This window comes from Salvia splendens, chromosome 6 (genome assembly GCF_004379255.2).
Source record: "Salvia splendens isolate huo1 chromosome 6, SspV2, whole genome shotgun sequence".
Classification (NCBI taxonomy): Eukaryota; Viridiplantae; Streptophyta; class Magnoliopsida; order Lamiales; family Lamiaceae; genus Salvia; species Salvia splendens.
Genome location: NC_056037.1, coordinates 8,453,210 through 8,477,961, shown reverse-complemented (window position 1 = coordinate 8,477,961; position 24,752 = coordinate 8,453,210). Strand labels below are relative to the sequence as shown.

Here is a 24,752-nt window from a genome sequence, read left to right as displayed (position 1 = left end):
ATTACTACACATATATACCATCTACATATGTTCGGATCCGTATGTTGCTTGTTATTCAGAACTTGATTGCATTAACTCGAAGGAATCCAATCAAGCATAATCCAGTTTTGATACAAGGCAATTCAAAAATGAAATAAGTAAAAATACAAAATATATAAAAAGAGATTCTTGACTTATAATTAATCTATGGCTAAACTAGAGGAATACTCTAGCCATAAAATTAAAGGATAAATAATTACAACCACCTTTATTGCTCTTGGTTATATAGCCTGCAAATAATGAAAAGATTGATCAATGTTATATTAATCCAAAAGTATACGTAATGAAGATACATGATTAATTTATTAAGTCATCACATGATCAGGCAATACCATGTTATGCAACTTATGATAAAAATGAATTAATTTCAAAATATATTTCATTTACCAATCAATACATGCGTTCTACTCCACATGACAACACAATACTGAGATAACATCAAAGAAACAATCACGAATTCTGATGAAGAGGGTATAAAACAATTATTCCATCAAAAAAGGCAACAAATTCAATTAATTATGTTTCAACTTTTATGTAATACAGTAACTGTATTTGTTCACAGTTTCACACCAGTTTTCTAAATCTGAAATTTCTAATATTTCCATTTTCAAGCTTATAAAGTTCTATTACTCCAAAATAATACATAGTCAAGAATTTAATTCCATGATGATTAATTAGAAAGTTTGATACTATATGTGTAATTGTAATTATTATGAGTTTAAACTATCATATCATCCCTTAAAAATTTATGAAATGACAATGTTCGAGGAATATTAATATATTTAGGTGGTGTTCGGTTTCCAAGATAAAATAATACCAAGATATAATTTAGGATTGAGTTGTGAGATTATTTTAGTCATATGGGGTTAACTATGACTAACTATCTCATAATTATCCATCTAGGATTGAGTTTTGGGATTGAATCTCATGAACCAAACACACAACAAATTTAATCACATGATACAATCTCGCAAACCAAACACCCCATATAGTATGAATGCTCAAATACAATATAATACGATGGCACAACACATCTTTTTGTTCTTTAAAAAAATATAGGAGTATTTAGCATTAACCTATAGTAGGAGTAATATATTTCAAACCCTTTTCATTTAACCAAATCTTTCTTTTTTCTTTCTTTCTTTCTTTCTTTAATTTGGTCATTTACGTTTAATTTTCTATGATTTCAGCTGAACCAATTATAGTTACAAGTTATTGTTCTGGCTGCCTCACTGTTTATTGAGGGATATATAGTGGAGTAGTATTAATTTGAATTCATCTTTATCTTAAACAATCTTCTTATTTTCTTGGATGGCCCTACAGGTCGGATCCTTTAATTATTGCAGAAGTGATAAGAGTGCAACATTTTCTATTACAACGACTCCACTTTTTATGTGTTAAGGACAGTAGGAAATCTAGGAAATAACTAATGACATGAGTTTAGTGATCGCAATTCGCACAAACCACAAATTAGACATACCAAAACTACTGAAAACAAAAATGACTCATCTGCAAGCCAAGTGAAGTGAAATTAGTCAAGATAAAGTTCAGCAGCCTAATTATATGATAATTATAAAAATAATCAGTGCAGATGATCAGATAATCATTTTATTTAGTATCTCCACTACTTTAAATTGAGATAGTTTTGTCTTATAGTGGCTGCATGTTTCACAACGTCTATACTCATGATCATGTGGGATATCTCGAAAGTATATTACTACTACTAAAAAATTTATTCTCTTCCCTTTGTTAATATATTTGATCATTATATTAGCTAGCACAATATGTAGATACAGTCAGCCAAAAAATTCGTTTAAATCCAAAAGTGTAATAATCTCTTTTATCTTAGAAGAAGAAAAGAGAAAAGACAGTATATGCATATATCGATGTAAAAATATTACTCCATTTTTAATGCATAATGATGCTACGACTAACGACATACTCATATATCTGTTTCTATGAAAAAAAGAGGAAGATTGGCATTAATGTTTTACATAATATAGGCATATTCAGACAAATGTACCAAAAACTAAGGACTAGGTACTGTCAGCAAACATCTAGTAAAATATAAAATTAATTTAAAAAAAATTGTGAACGGTGGTTGTCTACCTAAGGGTCACACATACACATATTTGAAACTTCGGTGTGTGTTTTCCATGTAAAATCAAAGAGGCATTATGATGATTACCAGAAATTTCATGGGGTTCACAAGATCTCCCCGAATCCCAAAAGAGCCAAATATTACTAGTTTAAAAGGGCAAAATAGATCAACAGTGAATTGCATTATTTGAGAGAGAGAGAGAGAGAGTGAGAGAGGTGATACATTCCATCATATCAATAAACATTTTCTTTTTTTGGAAATAAGAAAAGACTTAAAGCAAATGTTCCCAGATACTTATAAGTTTTTCACTAAGCACTTAGACATGGCTCACCAAAAGCCCTCACATAATTTTAGGGTTTTCTTCCCATAGTTTGGGGATTGTCAGATCTAGGGTTTCTTGTTTTGTTAAAAATTTCGATTGCAGTACTACTGTGGTCCTGCCCTTTCTTGATGTCTAGGCTTCTTCCCTCATTCATTTGTCTTTATATAAATAGTCCTGATTACAATTCAAGGTTATTATAATTTAGGGCAGATTTATAAGAATTGAAACAGTACCTTAATAGGAGAAATCAAGAAGAATTGTTGATGAGGCTGTGATGATGATCATTATCATCATCATGCAGCTTAAGAGGATGATGGATGACTCTCCTCCTCTTCTTCTTCTTCTTCTTGTAAGGAATACCTCTAGCTTTGGCTTGGGAGTCCTTGACCTCCTTCAAGAAAACCCTAATCGCAGCGTCGGCGAAGGGGTTGGTCTCGGGGGAGGAGGCGTGCTCGTCGAAGGCAGCCCTGAGGCGGCCGATGAGGGCGTCGAGGCTGCCCCAGGCCTGCCTGAGGGGGCAGGCGCAGGGGGCGGGGGGGTCGGGCTGGCCGAAGAAGACGCAGGGAAGGAGATGGACCTTGGTTTTACCAAACTGGTCGAGGTAGCGGAGGAAGGAGATGACGTGGGTGGAGTTGGAGAGGGAGATGGGGATTGGAGGCCTCTGATTTTTCAGGTATTGCAAGAAGGTGTTCCAATCTCTTCTCTTTTGGGACTCGTAGCGGCTCGGGTGATGCTGCTGGCTGCCGGATTCCTTTGACATGCTTGGAAAAAGAAGAGAGAGAATTCTTTTTTTAATTTGGGTGAGTGGAGAAATGAAGATGGAGATTGTTCACAGTTTTATTGAGGGGACAAGAGATGGCCCCCTCTTTGGAGGTGCTTTTCTTCTAGTAATAAATAAAGACTGCTTTGCTTCATAATGCTATGGCTCTTAGCTAGGTTTTGTGATCAATTAACCCATAATTAACTATGAGGTTATTGTAATATTAATAATAATAATAATAATCTCTCTACTTATTTGTCTCTGATGAGTAACATCAAGAATTTAATTAGAGAATATGAATTTGCGATCACCCAAAATAGGGATCGATTCCAGTTACAATAACAAATAAACTACTGTATAAATTATGCATTTAATCGTCATTATTAAAAAAAATGGTGTTCAAATTATCGATTAGGAGTACTTAATATGGCAGTTTTCCCTAGTACTACTACCTTTTGACTTAATATGTGGTCATATTTTATTTTTGTTCGCATATTTAATTTTTATAAGCTTGTCTAAGAATGATATGGTAGGGTTTGGATGGTTGGCTTTTATATCTACATGAACTGTTAAACGTGATGAACCTACCTTTAGATAAAAATCAATTCTCCTAGTTTTCCATTTTCCCATTGCATAGAAAATATTTCTTCCCTCCCACAAAAGATAGTCTATATATGTTTGTTAAATATCAAGTTGTAATTATTTGATTTAAATTTTACAAAAAAATAACAACAATTTAGGATGTAAAAGAAAAGTTAAGAACAAATTACTTAATCTTTTGATTTTTTAGGACGTTTCCATTTGCATCCTCTCATTTTAATTGGAATACCAACCATAAAACAAATTTTGAAGCGGTAGTTATATACTTAGAAATACAAATTAACATCCTTAATTGCATTACAAAATGTCTTTAACAGTTTTTTTGTTGTAGTGAATATATGTGACGCAACATTTGATATCCATCATCTATATTGGGAAATATTACCGGTTTGGCTTTATAATTTGATTGAGTGAGTAACTTGACTGGCTTCATTTTCAAAGTCAAGAATATTAATGAATACAAACCTTTAAAGTCATAGCTAGTTACCCATAAATTGTTAAACTTAATAAATTGATGAGTTTCAGCTGTTTTAAACCACCGACAGGAAGGCAGTTTTATATCTTTTCCTAAATTAAGTTTTATAACAGTTAGATGTAATAATAATGGTTCGACGCAATATAACTATAATTGAGCGACTTTAGAAGTATTTTTATACCTCAATCAGGGATGAAATAGGCATCCAAAATAATCTTCGTTTCCAATAATTTCCCAAGCGATTTATTTGCTTTAAAAGTAACAAGCATTAGGTCATTTCTTGGTTTCATCATGATTTATCATTTCAATTATAAGACCACATTAGGATTTTTTTTATTTGAAACGTACGTAGTAAATCATTTCCGGTGCAACGTCAATTTTTAGACCATCTTTAGATGATGTGACACTGGTTTTATTAATACTATTAAACTCGCTAAATATCTATTTTGATGCTAAATCGTCGTACCACAGCAATGCTGAGGTGGCTTGAGTTTGAATTCAGAGAAATTTTGAAATACATTACTCCTATTTATTTAGCATCACTTTTATAGTACTACTAGTAGATAACAAAAAAAATGAATTTTGTTAATAATTTGTGCATTTGCAGTGAATTAACTTTTTTTTATAATACTTGAATTTTATTCGTAGCTATAATTAGTTTCTATTTTATGTTATATTGCTCAGTTTCGACCACATGATTGATCACTTACGCAAAATACTGATTAAATTTCAATGTTATCATAACTGTTGAATTATATATTAGACAGTCAGATTGGATTTTCATGTCATATTAGTCTTAGATGCCAAAAACCGAAAGCTAGTCTATTAATTATTGTATGTATTAGACTAAAAGATAAAAGCAATATTTTAAGAAAATGGAAACCCTTTGGGAGGAATAAAATAGAATTTACTAATGGACAATTAATTAAAATTTAACGTCACGCTAATTAAACCCACACCTATTATATATAAGAGATGCTATAGTTTTTGTACTTTAAATTAGCTAATTTATTCACAGAGACTGACTCGAGTTAATCTCAAACACGGTCATTTTCAAAATCATCAAATAATGATGAAACACTTAACTCTAACACACACATATATGTGTGTGTTTATTTGAATACTATTCAAACCATCACGATTGATGATATTAATTATATATGTACCCATTCTGAAGTACAATATTGATTTGTCATTTTCTTTCAATATTATCCAAAAATTTACACGAAGAAATGAGTTGTACCTTTCGCCATAGTGCTTCAAGATTTTAAGCTTAGAAGATTTGGTGAATTCTATTTGCATCAAATGAGACGACAAACTTGCATGCACCATTTTTCATAGATCAATTTTTGAGTACGTGATGTGGGACTCCCAACTTTAATTTCTCAATATGGTATTTATTTTTTTGTATGTTTTCCATTTTATTTTTAATGTTTTGGATGAAAAGGTATTGGTGGTGAATTATTGAAGAAAGTATTCTTAGACAAAGTATGCAAATATATGAATCAGATTCAGGAGAAAGACTGAGAAATTGGAGTCTGCAAAAAGATGATCAATCAAGAATCTAGTCCAATTTGTGCCACAAACTAATTCTCAAAAGTTGTACTTATATTTTACAGTATGCTTGATTACAAAATGTCAAAATACACTATTTTAGAGCTTGTACATATCATATGCCAAACGAGGGGTAATAGTAATTTTTAAAAGGAGTTTTCATGTAATAATATTCTCGAAACACATACTATGTATCTATACTCGAATCTTCGATACCTTTGGGCCTAACTTGGGCTTTTTTCAAACTCATTGGCCCAGTTGAGATTGCATTGTGTTTAAGCCCCATGTTCTATGCGCTTTATAGAAAAGGGAAATTAACTTAGTTGGTAAGATGTTTGTCTATCGATTAATAAATAGATCGGAGTGGAGTTAGCATAACTACGACCTAATATTAATCCAAATAAAATTTAGTGTATGATTGATTGATCAAATGATATAATTGTCACTTTAAAATAACACAGACGAGTCGACTATGAAGTTATATTCTAACTATTTTGATAATGGAGTACTTAATTAACATTTAGAAACATGTATAACATGAAATTCATAGTGGATCGGAATGTGATATTTCTGGGAATAGTAAGAAATACGGTGTTGGAATATTCTGGAAAAAGTAGATTAATATATTCTCTCTTTCTTAATTAACTTTAATTGTTGTAGTGGAGAATGACATGTCGATCCATGTGATTGGACCTACCCTATTCCCTGCACTGCACCAACTAATTTAAGGCTTCAACCATACTCATTGGGCTCTCTGATTTTGTGTATATTTTTTGGAGAAATTACTTATAATGTGGAAATATGATTCTTTATATTTTTATTCTAGAAGACCTGGCCCGATAACAAAAGGCCCAAACATTTTTGCTACAAACTCATGGGCCGGGCCCGTAACCTCATAATCGGCCCTGACATTCATGTGACTCTTCTGGTTCAACTCATAGTTGTAGGAAACAATAAAACTTTGCTCCATAATTCGAACTATTGAAATAATAATTGTCACAAATTTTGTTTTATTTGTCGAGAAAGGTAATCAGAGTCCTCTCATTAGGACTCACTTACCATCAAATCTGCTAAGATTATTGGGTTTCTGTTACCAAATTTGCTGTCGAATGGATAATCAAAGTACAATTACGGCTTCGTTTGGTGATTGTCGGACAATTAATGGAAGCATGAAAGGTCACCAATCATTGTACCACAGCAAATATCGCAATCGAATAAATGATTAATACTTTATAGGAGTAGTATATTTTTTTTGTTAATGTTCAATAAAAGTCATATGCTTGAGTAAGATTGATAAATCAAGAATATTTTAGACTTCTATAATTTCAATGGTCAAATGAATAGATTAAAATGACCTTGACACAAGAATAAGATTAAATGATTAATATTCCCATAATTAAATTGTTTATTCTGTTTGTGAAGGTGGGGAGTAGTACTAATTTTATCATTGATTTATGATATGATGTGATTTGGGGACATCCCATTACAATGTTCGAGTTATCAAAATCTGGTCCCTAATTTCTACCTCAATGACCTAATATTAAATCTGAATATCCCCACTTCCTCCTTGTATAATATATTGAGTTTGTTTCACAAAGTTTTCCAGTATGATTTATTTCATTTATCTATAGTGCATCTTATGGTAACGACCGTGAGCTTTCTTTGTCATCATATCAATATAAAGGTCGATTATAATCGATTGAGGCCTTAAATTGATGCTAACATGTTAGAAATTTGTATCTTTCAAAGAAACAAAAAAGTAACGAAAAGCATCAATGCAAAATATTTTTCAGTATTTAATTAATTTCTCTTTTTTGTCATGTATCCTTGTATTATGATATATTCAGAAATTAATTGGAAGAAGACTATGGAGTATTAGTATTTTATTTTAACTTCTTGATTAAGCCGTTAGGACCACTTAATTTTACGAGGACTTCAATTTACAATATTCTATTTTCACATTGTTTATGAAGAGTGGTGTGGTGTACATGGATTTTTGGTTTTTTATAAGATAAATAATTATAATGATTTGGAGCCTTTAAAATCGGACCGATCATTTTCTTTAATATCTCCCCTCAATCAAATTCTATGTTTTTATTTAATTTTTTATCTTGAAACTTCACAGAATATAAAAAGTACAAAATGAGACTATAAATTGACGAATGTAGTATTAATTAAATAATTTCCACTATTCAAAACAGAGTTCTTAGATTTATAATTATATTAGTAATTAGTAATTCACTTAAGCTTTTGCAGTTTTGCAGATGTGTTATCTTTTACCGAAAAAACATTTTTGGGATAATTGTAGCAAACTTTCAATTATTTTAAAAAGAAGAAAATAATTGAAGAACTGAGAAATCTGAGGAGGTGAGTTTTACTTGAGCTTATGTTGAATAAACTATGCTCTTATTCCTCTCCTTCTACCTTTTTCCTCAATGCTTGTAACTTGTAAGCATGCAGATTTGCAGATTATTGGATAATTTCCAAAATAAATTCACAAGCCATAAGGCCATCCACAACGCTGTTCCTATACCGTTCCTAAACCGTTCCTTAAACCACTATTTGAGGGCCCCACTGTACTTTTTTACTCCATTCCTTAACTAAGGAACGGAACCTGCAACCCTCGTTCCTTAACCGTTCCTTAACCGTTCCTTAAATTACTATTCATTCAATTTCATTTTTTTTAATTTCAACTCAATTCAATTAAAAAAACAAACACATTTTATTAAAAAACACACAACATTAAAACAAAGTTACAACTTAAACTTAAAAAAATAAAAAGCACACAATTAAAATCATAAAAAAATAAAAGTACACAATTTTAATAATTTCATCCGCCAAAGTTTGCCCAAATGTGCTCAATTAGATCATGTTGGAGTTGGGTGTGGGCGCTAGAGTCGCGTGTCCTTGCACGAATAGATAACCGTTCTTGTATAGACGGATGCGCTCCACTTCGAGGCGGACTACTTGCGGTTGAGCTTCCGGGGGATTCGGGGTCGAACCAATTTCCCGCCTCGGGTCCTTCGTCTTGGACAATCATGTTGTGCAAGATTATGCACGTATACATGATGTCGACCATGTTCTCCATGAACCACGTACGAGCCGGGGCTTTGATGATGTTGAAGCGCGCTTGGAGAACCCCGAACGCCCTCTCCACATCCTTGCGAGCAGCCTCCTGCTTCTGCGCAAAAAGAGCCTGCTTTGGGTTCGCAGACCCACTGCACGTCTTCACGAAGGTAGGCCACTTCGGGTAGATGCCATCGGCGAGATAGTACCCCCATTTTATAAAGCCGATTGTTGGCGACGAAGTTGATGGCCGGCGCTTTACCATCCAAAACTTCGGTCAAGAGGTCGGACTGGTTGAGCACGTTTACGTCGTTGTTCGACCCGGGGACCCCGAAGTACGCGTGCCAGATCCAAAGGCGGTAGTCGGCAACAGCCTCGAGTATAACGGTTGGGTGGGTACCTTTGTGGCCGCTCGTGTAGGACCCCTTCCACGCCACCGGGCAATTCTTCCATTGCCAGTGCATGCAATCGACGCTGCCGAGCATCCCTGGGAATCCGTGCACTGTTTCGTGAAGGTCGAGAAGGAACTGACAATCGGCCGTGCTTGGCCTCCGGAGAAATTCGTCGGTGAAGGCTGCCCGGATGCCTTTGCAGAATTTGAGCAAGCACATTCGCCCAGTGCTATCTCCGATGTGGAGGTATTCGTCGAACATGTCGGCCGTTTGTCCAGTCGCAAGCTGGCGGATTGCTGCAGTACATTTCTGCAGCGTCGTGTGGCTGGGACGTCCGACCGCGTCGAACCCTTCCTGGAAGAACTCTTCCCGGGCTGCCAAAGTATTCGCGATGTGGAGAAATAACGGTTTCCCCATGCGGAAACGGCGACGGAAGTACGTATCTCCCCAAACCGGGTTATCGCAGAAGTAGTCGCGTACTAACCTTGCGGCGGCTTCCTCCCGGTTACGATGGATGTACGTACGGGAGCGACGTTGGGGCGGCGCGGCTTCTTCCGCCTCCCGACGTCGATCTTCTTCAAGTGATTGTTCCAATATTTGACGCATTTGTTCATAAGGATCCATTAGTTTGATTAAATTTGGGAGAAGGAAAATAGAGTTGATTTGAGATGAAAATTGGGGTGGAAATAGAGAGAAATAGATGTGTGTTTGTGATTGAAATGAGTATGAAATAGGAGTATTTATAGAGTAAATAAATAAATTAAAAAAAAAAAACGGCTATAAAATTAACGGTCTCATTACCGTTAATAAAAAAAAAATTTTTTTTTTTTATTAAATTCGAATTTTTTTTAAAAAAAAATGAATTATTGCGTCATCGGGACGAAGCCCACTCGCGGGGCAGCGAGTGGGCTTCACGCGTCGAATGGGAGTCCGCCACGTCGCCTCGGCGCGTGGCGGAACGTTTCGTTCCGCGTTCCGGAGGAACGAAACGCGGCACGGCATGGGAACGGTGGCGGCACGGAATGGCGACGGAACGCACGCTGCAACGCGTGCCGCCGCGAAACCGTTCCTCCGGAACGGCATAGGAACGGCGACGGCACCGCGTTGCGGATGCTCTAAATATAAATCAAAACTTACATAGACGAATAGATATTGCACCAATAACCAGCAACGGCGATGATATTTTCGTATAAAAATATCGAAAATGCTTCATATTATGATATCTAAAATGGTCCTCAACTTGATCTGATTTAATGACCTAATGGCCCCACCTATCTCGATTTGTGATTTTCGAACGAAATTTTGTTTTTGTTTGGAAGATTCAAATGTCGTCAAAATTAATTTCAGACTCGTTTTAAGGCCAGTGATATTCCACAGGTTCGTACAAAATCTTCTGCGTTTATTCTTCTTTTTGTTGAATCGGATAGATAACCGATTATTTAGCTATACTCCATTTTACCAAAAATTAAAAAATAAATAAAAGTAGAAGGAGAGGAATATACCAGTTGTAATAATTGGCCTAGTCAGATTTGGTTGGCCACTGCACACCAAAAAAGGAGAAATCCTTTTTTTTCATCTACCTATACAATTCATGTCAACTAAGCTCTAAAATTTGAGGCCAATTGGGACTCAAACCATGAACCTTATGTGTATAAGTCCAACTTCATTACCACTCCACCACTTCAATTGTTGTGTTATAACAATAACTTTAGTTATTCTTATAATCAATGAATAAATTTCATTCATTCTATGATTAATTATTGTTTTTGTAAATTGATTAATTAGTTATGACTAATGGTAAATAAAATATGTTAGTTATATATTTGTTATTTAATAAATTTTAATAGTAATTTATTATTTTATTACACTAAATTTGAATATTGCCATATAGATATATATACATATATATATATATTTAATTAAATATAAATTTTAATATATTAGGTGCATATTTATATAATTATATTTATATTTTACTAAAATTTAATTATACTTATCCACAATTAAGTTTAATAATATTTATTATTCACTAAATTATATATTTATATATATGAATTTGATCAAAACTACATTTTATTATATAATAAATTTGATGTATTTATATAATATATATTTAATTATATTTGCTACAGTAACAGTCCGATCAGTGGTTGGACCGGTCCGACCAGTTGAACCGTGAACCAGTAGCTTCGCCGGTTCACTTGCCGATCCGGTTTTCCAAACATTGTTTGTAAGTGTAGGATGACATAAAATAAGCAGCGGCGTGACGAGTCCTTCACGGCGGAATAATTAAATCCCGAAACTGCCGAGACCATGAGGGTCAATTCCGTCATTTACTCTATGGAAGTCAATTTCACGCATGAAATTCACAAGCCTATTTCCGTCATTCTCAACCACTTTTTTTTCTTCTTACTGTGCGCGCCCACCCAGGAATGGCTTGCAGGGTTGGCAATGTCGTCTCCCTCTCTCTCAAGTTATATAGGAATAGATAGTAGTAGTAGACAGATAAGGCTTTTCTCTCTCTAGACATCACTCTCTCAGCAGTTACGCTGCTGTAATCCCCTAACCTAATTTCCCCCTCCGCTGTCTCTTATTATTCCCTCATTCAATTCACCTGCAATCATTTCGCATTTCCTTTTTGTTCCTGCCTCGGAGGATTTCTCCTTTTTCTATTGACTTGCGATGCCGCTGCTGAGAGCGGAGGTCAGGAATGAGTACGCGCTTGGAGCGCCGGAGCTCTACAGAGAGGCCAGTAAGGACGAACCCAAGGAGATTCTCGAAGGAGTCTCCGTCGCCGGCCTCGTCGGCGTCTTACGTCAGCTCGGTGATCTCGCTGAGTCAGTTTCCTTTTCTCTTTTCTGCTCCATTGAGCCGGCTTTAGTTCTATTGGGGGTGTTGTGTGCTCATTACGTGAATTTGTGTAGTTTCGAGTCTTAATTTTGGGCAATTGTTATGTAGGTTCACGATTTGGTTTTTGGTGAAACAATGTGATGCTAAATTACAGTGTTGTACGTTGTGGGGAGGGCAATTTGTTGTAATTTAGTTACTTGTTCAAAATAAGGAAAGGGAATTGTTTCCCTATTTACTGCAGCTGAATGTGCAGCTTGGTTAAAATTGCGCTAAGTAATTGTTCTGCAGATTTAGGCTTGCAAGTGTATCTACATTTACACGATTCCTGGATACCGATGTATAGGGTAGTGAGTTGATTGCATATGTCACATAAATGCAACTAAATCGATTCTAGAAAGAATGGAAAGAAATAATAATGGTTATATTATGAACAAATTCCCAAAAGTGTAATATGTAAACGAGGCTGATACAGAGATTACGTCTTTGCATCTGGTAGGTTTGCAGCAGAAGTTTTTCATGGGTTGCAGGAAGAAGTGACTATTACAACTGCTAGAAGCCATAAGTTGATGGCACGTGTTCAACGAGTTGAATCTGCCCTTTCTCCGCTTGAGAAGGCTTTACTGGCTCAAAGGAGTCACTTACACTTTGCCTATACGTCTGGTAATCTTAAACTTCTGTCCATGCAATTTCTACCCTCTACCCTTTATTTTTGAAGTTGTGTTAAGTGATTTTTAGCTGCTATAAGTCAGCGTCTTGAACTTATGCTCGATCTGTCACTTGAAGTTCTGTAATTTAGAGTTGCATGAACTGATAATTCCTACAGAATTGCTCTGCCATTCCTTTGGTCCTTACAAAGATAATATTCTGTAGGTTCCAATTGGCATTCGCGGATCCGATGTGAACAAAATCATTTTATATACAGTGACGTCCCCCAATTCATCACGGAATCTTATGAAGACTGCCGTCAACCACCTTGTTTGCATATGCTTGATAGGTAAGGCAAACTCTTAAAATTTTGATATAGATTCCAGTTGTTGGCCATGTAGATAAAATTTGTGGTCATTTTTAGGTTTGATGCTGGTGGTCCTGGATCATGCTTAAAAAGGTATTCAGATCCAACGTTTTTTAAGAGAGCATCAGTGACATCTGGTGAAGCTAGTATAGATAAGATTTCAAAAGAAAAGAAGGCTCGCAAGGCTAAGGTAATAGGACGCCCTGACTATGAGTGTTTGTTGGATTTGATTATTTGATATTAATGAGTTAATTTCTTGTTTTATTTTCTTATGCTGTAAATAATTATATTGCTATAAATAACTACTACATATAAGCATAAGATTTTGCTATGACTTGATGAATGTGATGCATACCTCGAAGCCTCCACAATTGATCCCTCAGTTTAAACTTGATCCTATCTTTTGTGTGCCTTTCAGCCTTATATAAGCTCCCAATTTGCTAGACATTGTTGAATGGTTCGATTAGCAGCATGTACATAACCTTGACGAAGGCCTGTGATAATATTAGTTCTGACTTCTTCTGGTTCATAAATTATGAAGCACATAAGATGAATAAGACATGTCCGAATTCGGCGTAGTGGCATAAGTGGTATGATGAAAACAGAGTTTTTGCCTGACTTAAATTTAGTTTACTTCTTGAAACTTGAAAGGTGACCTGTACATGAGTAAGGTGGCATTCGATCCAGGTCAAGTACTCCTATAAGTGAACCTTGCGAAGGTTCCAAGAATGTACTCTTTTCCAAGTATGTTTGTGAAGATTTTCTCATATCTAAGATACATTCATATTGTCCTAGTCATCCAGATAATAAAAGAACTACTGATGCTTGGCCATTTCTCCTTTTTTTTTCAATTGAATCCGGTGATAATTTTGCACCTGAGTAGGCTTGTTAGGGCCATCAAGTGATGAAAGTTTCTCCTTTTTTATGAGTTGTTTAATTATGTCACAAAGAAGGAAGCTTATAGATGAGTCATGATAGCACCCATTGATTACATAGGCTCCTTTTGTTAGGCTTGATAAGATGTGAATGCTATCTGGCACATTATGGGTGTTTGGTATCCATGTTCTGCAATTTGGTGGCCCATGCTCGGCTTCAGCCCACTGAAGCCTGCACGGAAAAGTGCCCTTTTTCGAGATATGGGTGCAATTTAGCATCTGCATAACAAAACGGTGACAAGAGGTTAAATTGCCATTAACCTCTCAGTCATAGCTTTGTCCACCATTTTACTCTCAGAGAGTTCAAATCGGTTGATCCCTTGGTGTGAGCTGGAGTACCAGAATTTTTCAGAGAGGAAGGCGTCTTAGAATCCTCCTGGGTGATCTGTTTCTTGGTGTGGTCCGAGAAGCGATCTGTTTGCTGGCGGCAGGCAGCCGTAGGAGCATACCCACATCCATATGTCACTTCTGGCAGTTCACAATCAGACGAAGGCAGCTCTCTCCTCACTCACTTCTTGTTTTTAGAAAATAGTGCTCCCACTTCAGCTACCTTTCAACAGTCAATACAATGATTGAATGCTCTTGATGTTTCCGAGTTAGGGATTAGAATTGGATTTTGATTTTGATTTCACCTATTATGGACCCAAAAAAAAAATCTATGTACGACATACAATAGAAATTGTGTGAGGAGAAGGAAGATGAATATCTTGGGGATTTTGGTGTAAGCTATGCTCTCCACTCTCTATTGTGACTGTTCAACCAAAAACATGCAGGGACACCACACGTGTAAAATAATTAATTAGTTAGGATCAAATGGTCATTATTGCTTATTACACGCTTCACAGCCACGTCACCGAACACTTAATTTAGCCACCGGTTTAAGATATCTATGCTACTAAACAGGTGGCTTTTTTCAGATATAATCTGTAACTAAGATGATGCATTGGTTTTGCGATCCATCCTTATCATGATTCACCTAGCAAACGAGACCTTATTGTTTTTCAGTTGTGTGGTAGTTTAGATCTTTGTGCGTATGTAATTCTTGTCAACTGACTTGGCTAGGATTTACATTTCCTTTTGTGCGCTTGAGTTGAGTATATAGGTTTATGAAGAAGTATTGCAGTATTAATATAAAGATTGTGCCATGCTGGAAGGAATCAGAAATACAAAACTACTCAATTTAGATATATTTATACCATTTGACTTTTGGCGCGGTTTCTTATTTTTCCTTCTATGTTCTCATTGTTGCTTATCTTTCTGTCTTGCTTGCATGTTCTGCTGGAGCAGAAAAGGAGGTCACGGCCCAGGAATGAGGAAATGTCACGAGATGCATCATTTTCTTATAACAGTCTCAGGTAAATGTATGATATATCATGAAACGAGAAGGGGTGGGAAATTGTGGTGAAAGCATGAAAGCCATGTGTGATATACTATTAAAGTGAACAATTGTGATTGTCCATGATAAAGACTAACATTATGATGCAAATATTACAGATCACCGTTCACTCAGCAGAGCATTGGTGGTGGACATATTTCCCCTACTCAAACAGCATCAACATATGATACTATGATTAGATCAGATTTGGGTGAGCAGTCAAATTTGGATTTAAGAAATGGAGCTGGCTACATTGAAGGTGCTTTCCGTCCAAGTTATTCAGTGGAACCTGAATCTAGAGATTCCATTTCTTCTGCAGTAAAGAGGCACGAGAATGATTTTCTAGATTACAGTTTCCTCGAGGAAAAAGTTACAGATGTGTATGATACTATTGAAGTGGGCACTCAAGAGCAGCCTGGATGTAGTTCATCTTCTATCGCTTGGGAAGAAAACAGAAAATCATTTGAACCTGCATTACAAGAGTTGAATATTGATGGTGTGGTACAGGAGTATAATCATAATAGACAGTTAGAATCATTTTCTCTGAATTTGGACATGGAAACACTTGGAGATAAGTGTCCAGATTTTGAAATTGTTAACCATTCTTGTAATGAAGCTGATGGTGAAGCAGAAGCAGAATCTGGTAATGTTCATCTAGATGACATAGAAAGTGAAACTGATAATTTTATGGATGCACTTAACACCATCGAATCAGAATCAGAAACCGATTTAGACAGCACAAGAAAGCAAGTTGCAGAGCATCAATCTAAGATGGAGAAAAGAGAAGATGATGATGAGTGCGAGCTCAGAAGGCATGATTTTGAATGCCGATCTTCATGTCCAGAATCTGATGTTATGGCCAGCAGTCCTGTGATCAATGGTAGTCACAGTCCTCATGGACATAGTCTAATTCCAATGCCTCAAAAGTCCTCTTCTGCGTCTGACTTTATTGATGATGCATCACCAGAGGATGATCTTAACTCAGTATCCCTGATGAACGAGGACGTAGAATCATCTCAAAGAAGTGGCGGTTCAGCCACTCCAGTCCACCCCAAGAGCAATGATGCTCATGACGATGATAATATTGATGCTGGCAAATATAATGAAGTTGTTCCATCCACTGTATCATCTAACTGTGGAGATGGAAGGCCAGCCCCGATTATTGACGAGACAACGAAAAGTCTGAAATCTCAAAATCATGGAAGGTTTGAGCATAATTTGGAATGTCAATCTTCTAGTCCTGAATCTAATGCTGTGGCGAGCAGTCCTCTGACCAATGGTAGTTGTGGGCATACTCTCATCCCAACAACTCAAAAGTCTCTTCATGCAACTGACTGTGCTGCTAGTGAAGCATCGCGCGAAGATGATGTGAACTCAATCTCCGAGATGAACTATAGTTTAAAATCATCCCAAAGGTCTGAAGATGCTCTGAGTTCAGGCCACCCAAAAAGCAGTGGTTCTCATGAAAATGGTACTGTTGGTGCTGGCATGTATGTCGAATCTGTGTCATCCACTGTATCATCTAACTTGAGAGATGGAAGGCCAAGACCGGTTACTGATGGAACAATGAAAAGTTCAGAATCTCACAGACGTGTACCAGAAATCTCTAATGTCACTCCAGTTTCATTCTGGACAAATGGTGGCTTGCTGGGACTCCAGCCATCAAAACCGCCAGATTGCAGCGTACAGAATGCTCTTCCTCAAGATCCAGAGTATAAGAAGAATGTGAATAATAATTCCTCTATCAAACATGTCATTCTTAGTGACAATTCAGGTAAACCAGATCAACTAGAGACGTCCAGAAGCATTGAAGAGGACCTTGAAATGGATATTTCTAGCCATGAATACCATGAAAGTGGTATGAATGTTAGAAAGGCATCTTGGAAAATATCACCTGCTGACTTAGAAATTAATCTTGGAAAGTTCGGTGATTCACTTTATCAACACAATGCCAATTCTACCGGATCAAATGTGCCTGGAAGTTCTATGCCTACAAATTCAGCTCATCAAGAAAATAGCACAAACTCATGTCGGATGTTTGGACTCAACAATAGATTGCTTACGAATGGATCTAACCAAAAATCGTTGCCTGGTGGGAGTGGCAACACTTATTGTGCAGGCTCCAAAAATGCTAATGATTTTCAGCTGAAAAATTATCCTGGTGTGGAAAATGACATGTTTTCTGGAAGAAGAAAAGAACTCTTTGGTAGTAAATCTCCTATATTATCACCATCGTCATCACCTCCACTGGAGCACATGAAAATATCATTCCAACCAATAAATGGATTTGAAAGTTCAAAGCTGAAGTTGAAATTCCCTGATGGGAAGAATATCAATGGAAGTGGTAGTGACATATACCCTTCATTTCAGTTGGTTCCTGAGGTGTCTATTCCTCGGTACAATGTCGGTTCGGACTCTGATGCTGACACATTCTACCGATCATCACCTTCATTGTCAGATGATTGCCAAAGCAATCAGTCAGAATCAAATTCTGAGCAGTGGGAGTCAAGTGAATCTCCAACTAGCAAGGACCGTGATTTATATGATGCTCTTCGCCGAATCTCCCTGACAGAATCTGTTTCAGAAGATGGGAAGGCAAACCAGGAAAATATCCCTGCCAACTTGGGAGTTCAATTTCCTTTCATTGATAATGGGATTCAAAAGTCTGAGTCTTGTCGTTCATTTGATCTTCAAAGTTTAAGTACCATAAATAACTCGTTCAGAAAGGAAAGGATTGATACCAACCCTAAGTACCTTGTGGAGCCACAAATCTTGCCTTCTTCTGCTCTACCGCCTCTCCCTCCTTTTCAGTGGCGAGGTATGACGTCTATGGATGACAAGTCTGATGCAATTCCTGAAGGCTCCTACTATGCTCTTGATCTTACACGGTCTGCCTCAACCATATCTCAGCCGAAACCAGCCCCCTTAAGTGAAGATCAAATTGACACCACTAATTTACAGAAAATCAAGGTCTGACATCTCTCTGTCCCTTCTTCCTCTAATTCTTCCCCTTATCAGCTCTCCATTATTTTGTTCGATGGTTATTTATGATCAAACTATTTATGTGCTTAGCAGCTCAGTTCACAAAAGTCAAATGGACAAAGACCAACTAGCCAGAGCAAGAGCACAGATGAAAATGACTTTCTGCACCAAATCAGAACAAAAGTGAGTCACTATTGCTAAACTATTTCTTATGTCATTTCCTTCAAATTTGATTTGTTTGGAATTTAGTCGACATTAGATGCAGTTTCAAGCATGCTTTGCAAGTTCAGAAACTTAATTTTCCCTAAAATATTAGTAGTATTATTTAGATTTAGTTGAATTTTCACGTCTGTTTGCTTGTTTGTAGTCATTGAGGTTTTGCTGTGATTTAATATTTACTACCTCGTGTGGATTGTCATCTTGGCCATGGCTGGCTTTGTAATTGTTCATATTGTCTCTGTTTTCATGATGTTGGTTTCCCTGCATCATGTGCTCGCATTATTCTTAATCCAGTATCCTGGCGCTTAGTGAATTTATTTAGAAAAAGAAAATATGATACAGAGTTGTACCATAAAACTTAGAGCTGACTTGCATCTTTCCTCTCAACTGACTTTTGGTTTCTCCTTTCTTTTTGCCATTTGATTGTTTTGGTCTCAGTCTTTTAGTCTGAGGCCAACCATGATGACAAGATCAATTGCAGCATCAGGGGCACCTGCCACTGTCCAAGTCAATGCAATTTTAGAGAAGGCAAACGCAATTCGCCAGGTCTCTCTCTAAGACAGCAGTACACTCTGCCAATAAGTAGAAAAGTTTTTTATGACCTGAAGATACCTCTGCTGATCTCTGCTATTCACTATGTTATTTCTGTTCCCTTGTTCAGGCTGTTGCAAGTGATGCTGAAGATGATGGAACATGGAGTGACGCTTAATAATCTCAATTCATGATGTAAACTGGAATTGATAGAGTCCATTGGCCATGAAATTTTGATGTACGAATTCGACAGCATGGTAAATATTTGTGAATAATCCATCACTGTAATTAGTTTCAAGGTCCTTTATTTGTATGATAAAAACATTATTCCTTTGTAGTTCAAATTATCTTGTGAATTAGGTGGGGAAAAGAAAAAATCTATTTGTTATATTTTGTTTCTTGTTCCAATTGTAAATCGGTTTGCTTTTTTCCAATGCATCTAGCTAGTATCACAATCACAATGTATTTATTTACTCCATTTGGTAATGTCAAAAATTATGATAAATGAATATTTTTATCAAAACATTTAAACAAGTCGGGTATATGTGCCGAATCAAGTCAGCTACTAATAAATTCAAACTTGGGTAGTTTACATATTCAGGTAATCGAGCTCGGCTAAACACTCGTGCCCGAGCTTGTTAAAGCTCAAGAAAGGCTTGCAAATTATACAAAGTGTGCCCTTGATCAAAGTATTACTCGAGCTTGACTGAAGAAAGACTCGACTGAAGGTTCAATCAAAGGCTAGTAACCAGCTCGATTCAAGACTAGCGAACAAACTCAAGAAACATTTGTGAGCCAACAAATCATTGAGCTCGGGTTATTTACTATTGAGTCGAGCCTCAAGCCTCAAATTTTGATCGAAGTAAGATAAAGAAAAGCATATCGGAAGAAAGAAAAAAAGTTTTTGGGAGCATATCCATGATCCATGATCCATCTAGTTATCATGTGGCAAACATGATAACCAGTTTCCTGCTATTATTGGGATATATTTCTATTAAGCACCAAAAGGATAATGATTCCACACTATAATAGGAGTATGATGCATGCATCTACAATATTTAATAATACTACTACTACTACTATTTGCCTATATCGGATATGATTATGATGTTATTCGAATTCAGTGTTAGGTTGGCTGTGATTTGCATTTCTCTTCCCCTTATTTATTTCAAAACAAGATTTCACGCTATGAAATTTTCGGTTACTTTAAATGCTTCACCTTATTATACTTTCAAAAATGGATTATCAAAAAAAGTAATTATCATTTTCAATTAGTTTTTTTTCATAATTTTGTTTTGAAAATACCAATCTATTAGTCAATGTTATATTATCATTTTCTAGTTTCACATTTGTATGAGACTATATAGCAATATTGATTATGAATATTTTAAAAAGAAAATATAATTAATTCCAAAGACCAGTTTAGTCATCTGAGGAACTTTAATTCACCAATCATTCCAATTTTTCCAAGTTGGGATTAATCTCATACTATATTCAAAATTATTTAAAATATAACTTGCTTTGCTTAATTTATCATTTTTTGAATGCGCGAATTTCTTCTAGAAGTTGTGTTTCCAAGTTGGCCAATTGGGAAAATATATAATGACAAGCACATCTATTATAATTTTTTGTTAATCCATAAATATTAATCTCTAAAAATATAAATCAATAAATGGAAAGGGAAGGAGACTTTCTATTATTCTCCTCATTTAAGTAAAGCAAATTTGAATATTAGCCACATGCCCATTCACTTTTCCAACACAGTCAGCCTGCTTTAAATAGAATATTAATAATTCAACAAAAGATTTTTGGGTTAGATCTATTTGAACCTTTTCCATTCAGTTCACTCGAGCTTGGCGGAATAATTATGCCTTTTCTTTATCACAAAAAGAAGATAAACACAACGAATTTAGAAATAATCTTTAAGTTAATAGAAATCGAGGATAATTATGTCATTGGCATGTCATAATGCTCAAAAAAACGAGCAATTAGCAAAAAGGAATTAGCCATTTAAACAACTGGATCATGTTCCCCTATTTTTAAATAAACTTTGGCTATTAAAGAAAAGGTCAAAGAAGTAAAGAAAAAAAAAGGGTGCATCTTTCCAACTAAACCACGAAATTGGTTGCTTATGAGTGAGAAAAGATGATGTTGGAAATGGAAATGACTACTTTTCATTTAATCTTAAAAGGTGACTTTATTAAAGTAAGTAATCACTTAATATAATGAAAATCCACCCGGACCACTCAACAACATAATTCGTCTATGAATAGTGGGGAAAAAAGCAATAGATATCAGATATAAATATTTGTTCTGCGTTTAGGTATTTACTAGCCTATGCTATTTGTAATTTACTTATACATACTTACAAGACAAATCTCATGTTAAAAATTGCACAAAAACACATCATCCCTAAATTTGACAGATGTACAACTACGGACCATGGTTGCTCAAAAAATACTCCAATTAACATAAAAAATAGTCTCTCCATCAAAATTTAAATGGTAGTACTTGCAAAAACACATCATGCCTGAGGAAGAATCTTGTGTCACGTCGTCTAACAAGTCAAATATGACAGACTAGTTATCCAATATACTTCCTTTTGTCTCAATAAATATAAAATATTTATTTTTCAACATAAAATTTTATGTGTATTATTTCCTAAATTAATAAAAAGAGACTAAAATAAGAGAGAAATTAATGGAAATAATAATATTTCTATTTTAGAAAACGTTTTATTTTTAATGGGACAATACGAAAAGAGAATATTTCATTTTTAATGGAATAGAGGGAGCATATCATATTCTTCTTGTCTCAAGATAGTTAAAACATTTTTCTTGCACAAAATTTAAAAATTAGTGTTTAAAAAATTAAAGTGAAAAGAAAATATGTAGAAGAAAGAATTTAAGAAAAGATAAAGTTTTTCACCAAAATAAAAATGACTCAACTAGAGTTTGAAAATTATTAATGAATTAGTACAACTCAACTAGAATTCTTTCCATGTGAAGGCGCATCAATTCACCAAATTTTGTTTTATGTTTTTTCATTCAGAATAACTTGAAATGTATTGTAGTTTCAGTTATTTGATAATTTTATTTTAATAGAAGCATTTTTAAGAATAAATATAAAAAATTCAAGATTCAACTTTAGGATGAGTTCTTTTTGAGGATTTATGCAAAACAGTTTACTTGATCTTGGATTGATTTTATATGTATGATCCTATATAGATTTTATAAAACAGTTTACTTGATCTCGGATTAATTTTATAAGTATGATAACAGATAAAATAATGTTTTCAGTTTCTTTTTCTCTGATATTGGTATTCGTGGAGCTTCGTTGCTAAGAATTAAAAGCACACAAGAAAGATATGTCTACCACAAAAGAAAAAAAAGTAGTGAAAAGGGAAAAAGAAAGACAAACATTGATTAGAAAAACATGGAATGGATACATATTGGTACTAATTAATTAGTAGTACTCTACTTTTAAAATTAATTTAAAATGACAAGATCTTTTAAGCTTTATATCCCTTTAATCTTTAGCTTTATAGTTCAACTTTTTTGAACACTTTGCACTCAATCCACCTGTTCCCCTGGGCCCACTAACTCAACTAGATAGTGACGTGGACAAAAAGTTCAACCTCAACTTTCCTTCTTTTGATCTCTCTCTCTCTCTACACTCTTTTTACTTGGAGTAGTAGTATAAAATAAAGAATACTCTTTTAAAGAAAACATTAATTATGTCATTAATCCAGTAACTTTCATTTGTGATTAATAAGATAATAACGACCATGAGAGTGCATATTTATGTTATGTCTCAAATCAAGAAATTGATGGTGGAACAATATCAATGTATGGAGTATTCTGTTTAGCATTTTAATTATGAAGTTGTATATAAAAAAGAGATATACTTATAAAGTAAACCAGTGTTTCCGGTTCACTTTTTCGCTTTATTTGAAGCATATATTCACACTTCATTTTCTTCACCAAGAAATAGCAATAGCAATAGCAATCATATACACTTTGTGCTTCTGATCATACATACATTAACATGGCTCAAGTTCAAGAAAACAACACCCCATTATCAATCAAGCTATTCGGAGCCACAATTTCGCCCAAACAGCCAAGAATCGACCACGATCATCAGAAACCCGATCTGAAGCGGCCAGACAAGATCATCCCGTGCCCGAGGTGCAAGAGCATGGAGACAAAATTCTGCTACTTCAACAACTACAACGTCAACCAGCCGCGCCACTTCTGCAAGGCCTGCCACCGCTACTGGACCGCCGGCGGCGCCCTCCGCAATGTGCCCGTCGGCGCCGGCCGCCGTAAGGCCAAGCCCCCGCCCTTTTCACAAGGTTGCATGTTCGACCCCTCATCGCCCGCCGCCCACCAACTCGACTTCGACACCGGCGGATTCCGGCATGTATTTCCCGGGAAGCGGCGGAGATGCGCCTCCAATAGTCAAACTAGTTGATCATCTCCATCTTTATATTTTTAATTTGTCATGTAGTACAAGATAATTAATAAATAAATTGTACATAAATATTTTATTTGCATAAGCTTCCTCTATTAAACAGCCTGTCGTAGTTTATGATTTTTATGTCTCCGACTTGAAGTTGTTCTCGAAAAGTATTCCAAGCTTATGTTATTTTTCACAAAACATATGTGTCATGAATTACACATATAAATGCAAAATAGGGTTTGATAAATTAGTCTTTTATTAAAGCCTCCTCATCCACAGGTATGGCATGGGTCATTGCTAATATGCTACTCATAACGTTTTTTGGTTAACAGAAATTATCTAGTTAATGTAACTAAGGAGACTTCAATTTTTTGTACTCCATATAATTCTTTAATCTAATTAAAGACTAATTGATTGCTGATTATTACTCTTGGTGTTTGATTTTTCATAACACCGAGAGACAAGGATCCGCTACTGTCATTGTCATTACCCTAACTAATTGAAACATAGATAGTCTACCAAATGAATGCTCTGGTTTTCCCATTAGCTTGAATGCTCTGGTTTTTCAATTTAATTAATTTTGTTCCAACTGCATCCAGTTTAAAATTGATTGGAGTTGAAATGGGGTAGTAATATATCAGCAAAGTATATATACCACCTGTTTTAAAAAATTTCGTCGAGCTTGATAAAGGAATTAGGATCCGATCCCACAGTAGAAATAATTGTAGAAGGAGAATCAAATGCCAAAAGGCAAAAGGTTGTTCTATCTTCATCAATACGAATTGCAATTGCGGCATGATTTTATAGCATACATGACATACATATACTGATATGCATTATAGTTTGGATTCACTTTGGAGTTGAGATTTATGCAACTTGTAATAGGCAGCAGTAATTTTCTAAAAAGGAAATGATGAAATGAAAGCGATTAAGAGAGCAACCCATCATACATAAGAGCGCAGGTCACGTTCCTTCTTGGTGAATCCGCATGGCGCTTGATGTCGTTGGCTCGATTTCCCAGCCCTCATTAGCCATGATGTTGCTTTGCAGTCAATTGGTAGTGCCAGCCTGAGTCGCT

The 24,752-nt window shown here is 35.6% G+C and overlaps 3 protein-coding genes across 4 annotated transcripts; 2 read left to right on the top strand and 1 right to left on the bottom strand.

Moving 5' to 3' along the window:
* Window positions 1–28: 28 nt before the first annotated feature.
* Window positions 29–3,397, bottom strand: LOC121808210 (protein LIGHT-DEPENDENT SHORT HYPOCOTYLS 10-like). Its single transcript, XM_042208602.1, has 2 exons — window positions 2,696–3,397; window positions 29–269 (listed from the first exon to the last, which is right to left on the bottom strand). Exon 1 carries the CDS (start codon window positions 3,220–3,222, stop codon window positions 2,710–2,712), a length of 513 nt encoding a protein of 170 aa, XP_042064536.1. The 5' UTR covers window positions 3,223–3,397; the 3' UTR covers window positions 29–269; window positions 2,696–2,709.
* Window positions 3,398–11,735: 8,338 nt separating this feature from the next.
* LOC121808124 (protein SCAR1-like) lies at window positions 11,736–19,621 on the top strand. Of its 2 annotated transcripts, none has more exons than XM_042208488.1 (9): window positions 11,736–12,146; window positions 12,656–12,819; window positions 13,030–13,153; window positions 13,229–13,361; window positions 15,394–15,461; window positions 15,601–18,451; window positions 18,557–18,646; window positions 19,121–19,228; window positions 19,344–19,621. In XM_042208488.1, the coding sequence occupies exons 1-9, from the start codon at window positions 11,992–11,994 to the stop codon at window positions 19,389–19,391; spliced, it is 3,741 nt and encodes a 1,246-aa protein (XP_042064422.1). In that variant the 5' UTR covers window positions 11,736–11,991; the 3' UTR covers window positions 19,392–19,621. The 2 variants fall into 2 exon arrangements, with proteins under 2 accessions (XP_042064422.1, XP_042064421.1); XM_042208487.1 differs by having other exon boundaries at window positions 18,554–18,646.
* Window positions 19,622–23,109: 3,488 nt separating this feature from the next.
* LOC121808218 (dof zinc finger protein DOF1.5-like) lies at window positions 23,110–23,812 on the top strand. The gene has a single exon (XM_042208611.1). It carries the CDS (start codon window positions 23,261–23,263, stop codon window positions 23,684–23,686), a length of 426 nt encoding a protein of 141 aa, XP_042064545.1. The 5' UTR covers window positions 23,110–23,260; the 3' UTR covers window positions 23,687–23,812.
* The last annotated feature ends 940 nt before the right edge of the window (window positions 23,813–24,752 follow it).